General features: G+C 45.5%; 1 protein-coding gene across 2 annotated transcripts in view; it reads left to right on the top strand.

The window, feature by feature from the left end:
- The first annotated feature begins 1,628 nt into the window (after positions 1 to 1,628).
- Positions 1,629 to 7,046, top strand: part of NAT10 (N-acetyltransferase 10) — a 42,116-nt gene continuing 36,698 nt past the window's right edge. The window contains exons 1-3 of one of the 2 annotated variants that reach the window (XM_025356821.1): positions 1,629 to 2,250; positions 4,659 to 4,781; positions 5,187 to 5,278. In XM_025356821.1, the coding sequence (XP_025212606.1) occupies positions 4,674 to 4,781; positions 5,187 to 5,278 (200 nt within the window). In that variant the 5' untranslated portion in view covers positions 1,629 to 2,250; positions 4,659 to 4,673. The remainder of the gene's footprint in view (positions 2,251 to 4,658; positions 4,782 to 5,186; positions 5,279 to 7,046) is intronic. The other variant, XM_025356822.1, reaches the window with a different exon arrangement.

The raw sequence follows: 7,046 nt of genomic DNA, 5'->3' as shown, positions 1-7,046 counted from the left end.
TCTAAGAACAGTTGCAAAATGTTTTGTCTCTCAAAAACAGTTGCAAACTATTGAAGGTTTTAAAGCTGTGTGTTGGGCCGGGTGTGGTGGCTCTTGCCTGAAATCCCAGCACTTCGGGAGGCTGAGGCAGGGGGATCATGAGGTCAGGAGTTTGAGACCAGCCTGGCCAATATGGTGAAATCCCGTCTCTACTAAAAATACTGAAACTAGCCGGGCGTGGTGGCATGCGCCTGTAGTCCCAGCAATTCGGGAGGCTGAGGCAGAAGAATCGCTTGAACCTGGTAGGTTGCAGTGAGCAGAGATGGCGCCACTGCACTCCAGCCTGGGTGACAGAGCGAGACTTCGTCTCAAAAAAACAAAACAAAACTGTTGTTTGGGGTGGGGATGGTGGCCCACTTAATAAAGTTGCCATTTAAATAACATTCAATGCAATGCTGAGAACAACATACGGACCAAGAGATGGTACGGAGGCTTGTTGGAGTGGTCCATGTGAGAAATAATGGATTCCAACTTAAGGTGGAGATGGGGTGGTGGTGAATGGATTCTGTAGATACCCTATCTCACTGGTCACGACTCGGTATCCTTTGCTGAGTTCTCCAGGCCTTGGATGTCAGACTCTCAGTATTCCAAGTCAACTCCTTGATTACCCAACACCAGTTGCTCAGAGTAAATGTTTTGGGTGCCATCTTCAATTTACTTTTATACCCTGTATCTAATCCTTAAGTGAGTTCACGTAGTTTAACTTGAATATCCAGTTATCTAATACTTTTAACCACTGCCACGACTACCATCCTAGCACAGGTGACTACAATAGCTTATAATTGTTCTCCCGTTTTCTACCGTTGCCTTCCTGTGGTTTAGTTTTTTGGCTAAGAGCCTTTTAAGAGGGCAAAGCACATTTTCTCATTTCCCTGTCCCCCACAAACTCCAGTGGTTTCTCATGATGACTAGAATTAAATTCTAAATCTGGTCCTTCACTTGCCCACTGCTTTGGCCACAGACTGCTTTGCCAGGACTTCTTCCCCATCTTGGAGCTTTTGTATGTACATCTTTGGCATGGGGGAGCATTTCACTCAGATACTGTCAGGGCTTATTCTTTATAAATTTTAGGTCCTTGTTTCATCCAGTGTCACCCCTCCACCCCCTGTCAGAGGCCTTCCGTGTTCGCTTCTAAAATAGTGCCCTTAGTTACTTCATTCACTGGATACTTTTGCTTAATAGCATTTAAAACAACCTAGAATTAACCACGAGGGGCAGTAACATTTTGGTCACTATCCCTTGTAAGCAGAATAGTGCATGGGCATATTGACATTTTGCTGAATGAACTAAAAAATTTCATGATGAATGTTGGATTAAATGGGTGGTGCTGCTGATGACATTAAAATTGGAAGTGTCTATCTGGGGAAGGGGTTTGCATTCAGACATCTGCGGTATCCAGGAGGAAACATCAAGCAGTTGATAATGCTTTTTGAAGTTCAGCGATCTGCCCCAAAGTCAAGAATGCAACATGCTATGTATAGGTTGTCCTTGTAGTCATGTTCTTGGAGTTTACTGGAAGCCCAGGGGGAGTAATTTCATTTGACGACCATATACAGGCCTAATGGGAGCCTGCAAAGTACAGAGGCCGCAGTCATGGGTAGATGACAGGATTCCCATCTGTAAGATCAGTACTGTGGGGGTGGAGGGACAAGCGAGACCAATAAAATAGGTCTGTCGGCCGAGTTTCCTCAACTTACGGGGATCGGTTAAATTGAGCACAGATAGCTGGATCCGTCGCGTCTCGCGTACCCAGGCTGACGCTGAAAACCCTGGACCTACGTGGGCAGGCCCTGGGGGTGCGGACATCTATTTTGCCCTTCTCAGCCAAGGTACCTTAGTTCGGATATGAAGAGCGTGAAGAGGCAAACCGCACCCAATACCCCAGCTACCGCGAGCTGTGAGACTAAAATGCGCAACCGCAGTGGACATCTAAACCCCAGCTCCGCCTCCGGTGGCTAACGTCATTACTCAGCGACAGCCTTGAGGAAGGTCCCTTCTCGCTCGGCATCGCTGCGACTGTAATGCGCTTGCGCACGTGCAGTGTACCAGTGCCTGAGAGGGGCGCGTGCCGCGGAGCCAGTCCAAGTCCGAGACCCGGTCACCAGGCATCCGCTAGGGGCAGTTAGCTGTGCCTTCTCTTTCGGAGTTGTTCCGTGCTCCCACGTGCTTCTGCTTCTCCACTGGCTGGGATCCGCCGGGCTCGGGACGCAGGTACCCAACGCGGGAGGGCCGCGTGTGGATGCCAAGATCGGTGTCTGTGTTCTTCCTGTCCCGAGAGGGGACCGGCCTCAGGATGAAGGCTCTGCATCCGGACGGATACCTGGCCTACGCCGACTGTCCTCCACCCCTCTTTTGGGGCGCTCCTAGATAACAGAATCACCTCTCCAATACGCAGCCGCTCTGGGCGCGTGCTTCTCGAGCATCCTCGGGGATTGCGTGGCTTGATACTCACCCGCTAAGTGCCTGTAACTGGGGAGTCGGGTTGAATGGGTGGGTGACAACACTTGCTTTCCGTGGAGCTTGCCCGCAGTGCCCGGCGGCAGCTCTAAGCTTTAAACTTAGGTAATCTGATTCCAGATCCTTCCACGTTCTTAAATCCTTCACTGTGCACATTCCTTTATACTTTTTATTCAGCAGTCACATTCAGGACTTGGTTTTGTTTGCCAGTGCACCTAAAGTGGTGCCTGCCACCTAGATGTTATGTGTAGATAGATAAATGAATGAGTGAGTGAAAAATAATCATCTCCTTCAAGGCCTTCCCCATCCAGGCCTTCCATGACAGCTTCAGCCTATAGTAATCTCAGCGCTTCCTTCATCTGACCCCTCACTATAGCTGTTTTTTTTACATCTAATTTTACCTGGTTCTTGTTCCTCATCTCATTCTTTTAAATACCTTCTTCACGAAGAATGCAAGCTTGAAGTCAAGGGCCTTGTGGTACTGCTTCTGGGGCTCCCACAGTAGTTAGAGCAAAAGGCAGCCCCCATTAATTAGTTGTTGATTGATTTTTGCGGGATCTTTATGTGGCCGGCAACACAGGGTTTACAAGTTGAGAAGATTGGTGAACTGGGAAGAGCTCAGGTTTTGGAGTCGGGAAGACTTGAGTGTGAATTCTGTCTCTCGTTTTTCTGCCTCGGGGTATTTGAATTCTGTATACTTTCTCCTTTACTTATAAATTGGGGTCCTTGACAGTGATTTAGTGTTTTATAATAAGACATATACTAAAATCTGTGTTTGGATTGGAAGGTTAGAAGGGACAGTTAAAGTGTGGTAAGCTTCAGTAAATGAACTTGATGTTTGTAATGCAGTAGGTACCGGAATTTCTAAGTAGCATGTCACTTTTACATCGAAGTAGCATGTTACTTTTACAGTGATATTTCTGACGTTTTTATTGTGATGATGCAATATTTTACTGTAGGTAATCACGGAACTTTTTTTTTTTTTTTTTTTTTGAGACGGAGTCTCGCTCTGTCGCCTAGGTTGGAGTGCAATGGCACACGATCTCGGCTCACTGCAACTTCCGCCTCCCGGTTTCAAGTGATTCTCTTGCCTCAGCCTCTCCTGCAGCTCCACCACCACTCCTGGCTAAGTTTTGTGTTTTTGGTAGAGATGGGGTTTCGCCATGTTGGCCAGGTTGGTCTCGAATTCCTGACTTCAGGTGATCCACCCGCCTCGGCCTTCCAAAGTGCTGGGCTTACAGGCGTGAACCACCACACCCGGTGAGAACTTTTGAGGTCTGTGTACAAAGGCTTCAGTATAGTTTTCCCTAAAATGAGGAAACATTTGGACACATTACATCATGGAATTATTCATTGATAGTTATTGATTTCCCTGACTTTATTAGTAACACGTGAATTTTTTAAGACTCCACAAAAACAAAAGAACAAAATAAAAGTCCCACCATCTAGAAGTAGCTACTTTATACTTTGATACTTCCTTCCAGCCTTTTTTTTTCCCCTCTGTTATGTGTATGCATTAGAAATGTTATGATACTTTATTCTGTCGTGATTCTGTCATAAACATCTATATCCATATCCTTAGTTATTAAAAATGCTTGGCTGCGTGTGGTGGCTCATGCCTGTAATCCCAGCACTTTGGGAGGCTGAGGCGGGCGGATTGGGAGGTCAAGAGATCGAGACCATCCTGGCCAGCGTGCGCCTGTAGTCCCAGCTACTCGGGAGGCTGAGGCAGGAGGACTGGTTGAACCCAGGAGGCAGAGGTTGCAGGAAGCCAAGATCATGCCACTGCACTCCAGCCTGGCAACAGAGTGAGACTCCGTCTCAAAAACAAACAAAATGCTTTGGATATTTGGATATACCCTATGTATTTTAGTCATTCTCCTACTTTTTTGAATATACAAGTTTCTGATTTTTAAAAAGTCTTTAATAGAGGTGAATTACAGGCTTCCCAGGCTGAGGGGAGGTTTTCTCACCTCCGAAGCCCAAGGTTTCCTGAGTTTAAAACTAGAGATTGATGTCTTCCCTATGGAGCTCTTAGAGGGTTAAGTAAGACAATATTTATAGATATGCCTAGCACAGTCCCTGGCCCCACAAGAGGCAGCCAGCTAATGTTCCTTAGACAGTCTAGTGCACATGGCCAGTTGTATTTCTTTCTCTTTTAGTAATAATTTTTCACCATGCATCGGAAAAAGGTGGATAACCGAATCCGGATTCTCATTGAGAATGGGGTAGCTGAGCGGCAAAGATCTCTCTTTGTTGTAGTCGGGGATCGAGGAAAAGATCAGGTATGACCCGGTAAATGTTTCCTGAATTACTTTTTCTCTTGTCCAAAAGACTCAGCATGTTTAAGCACTCTGGTGTTTCAGGATATAATGGCATTAAGATCTCTTTGGCTGGTAAGATGCCTAGTGGGAACCTTTATTTCCTGGAAGTGGTGAATTCTCTGTATTTAGATTGATTAGCAGACAAGCTAATACCTTTTGAAGCCTGGGGTGGTGGGTTGACCACAAGGTTAACTGTATGTGACGTGGCTTCTAGTCCAAACCTGGTCATTGGTCGCCTTGGGACCTTGGGCACTTCCCTTCCCTGGCCCTCAATTTAGTTTCCACATCTGTCAAATGAGGTCTTAAGCCTGGCAGTCTCTAAAGTCTCTTTTGTGCCTGAAATTCTGTGACTTTTTTGTTTGGCAGGTGGTAATACTTCATCACATGTTATCCAAAGCAACTGTGAAGGCTCGGCCTTCAGTGCTGTGGTGTTATAAGAAAGAGCTGGGGTTTAGCAGGTAAGCTGGGCTCTTCATGTGTTTTATCCAACTTACAATTCCTGCTCATTAGTTAAATGCCAGGAAATGATTCCTTGACATATTTTTTGTGGGTCTTTAGTGGAGGTGCTATCTCTGAGGACAAATGGAGCTGATATCCTTTCTTCATTTCTGAAAATAAGTTTCAAATCATTTTCATGCTTTTTAAGTCACGAATCCAATGCCTTGCCTTCTGCGTATGGTTTTCCTTCCTGCTTTTCTAGGCCGATTAAGCCCATCTCATTGCAAGTTCCTTCAAACTGTCTTTCTTACCTCAAATTTATTCTACCTTTTCACTATATCTTTTTTTCTCCCCTTCTTTCATGGAGGGGGATATGTCTCATCCCATGTCCAAGGAAAACCCCTTTATGTACCCTGTGTCTCCTCCCTCACCTCTTTCAGGACCTTATTGTCTTTCCTCTACTGGTCACCCCATACCCTTTGGAAACTTTCTCCTTCCTGTAAACATGCTCAGATTTTTCTATTATCAAAAGCTGATTACTTACATACCCAGATTTCTCTCTCAGGTTAGCATTTCCTCCCATTTTTATTGCCATATACCTTAAAACAGAAATCTTTTGCATTTAGTGGCCACTTTTGCAGTCTGGTTTCTGCTTCTATAATTGTGATCAAATTGTGCCATTAGACATCCCCAGCAGATTGATGCCTAATGGGTCAACTTTTCTCTCTCTCTCTCCTCCTTTTCAGAGCTCTGCCTCTTCTTCTACCAGTTCACTGCTGTATTGACAGTAGGCTATTTGAAGCTGTGGTAGTCAAGACTTGTAGTCACAGATAACAAACTTTCAACACAAATACAATTTGGCACAAAGGGATTTCACTGAGGTATATGGGATATTTCCTGGAATCCAAGGGGATAAGATTTCAGCCCTACTCACGGGTGATCTAGAGCCAGAGTGCTAATGTTCCCAGCTCAGTTTGTCATCTCGGCATATCTGCTCCATGCAGACCAGCTTTCTCACTGCAGACCAGCTTTCTGTTTTCTGTTGTCCCCCTAGTGGAAACAACACTGGAGTTTTCCTTGTTTCAGGCCCAGCCATGTGGAAATCAGACTTTTTCCCAAAATTCTGGTGGAAAGATGCCTATTCCTGGCCAGAGGAGGGAGGGTGGGGTTGGTCATAGTATAATAGGAAGTTGGAAGTTCTACCTACAACTTTGTGTTTGGAGAGGTTTGGGATGGGATGGGGAGTGCTGTTCCTTGGCAGATAACCACCATGGCATCATCTCAGAAATAGTCTCGTTTTTTGGCTTCAGTGTCTTTACTCAGACTACCTTCCGGAGCTCTTCTCTTTCCCTGGATCTTGTCTCCTTACTCTAAACCTAGCTGGCATATGCGATTCTGTCTTTGAGCCTCTTCTAATTTCCAAATGTGCTCATCTCCGATCTGACTCTGAAAGCCTGTCTCCAGCTCTGGCTGCTTTATGCTGTGAGTAACCTCCCTGCTTTTCTTTACTCATGCTGTCTCCTCTGCTTGGAATGCCACTTCCACCTCCCTGATATCACCTACTGAAATCCTCCCTGTTTCTCAGGGCCTGCCTCCTCCATGAAACTTTTCCCGAGCCCCCCAGTCATACCTGATGGTTCCTCTACCTTCCTCTGCACTTGTCCTTCTCATATAATGTTTGTCACTGGATGCTCTTGCTTTGGGGTAGAGTCATGTACATACTGTGACTTACATTCATTTTTTTTTCTTTTATCGTTTTTTTTTTTTTTTTTTTTTTTTTTTTTTTTT

This window comes from Theropithecus gelada, chromosome 14 (genome assembly GCF_003255815.1).
Source record: "Theropithecus gelada isolate Dixy chromosome 14, Tgel_1.0, whole genome shotgun sequence".
Taxonomy (NCBI): Eukaryota; Metazoa; Chordata; class Mammalia; order Primates; family Cercopithecidae; genus Theropithecus; species Theropithecus gelada.
Note: the sequence above shows the minus strand (reverse complement) of the source record. Positions and strands in the feature narration are given on the sequence as shown.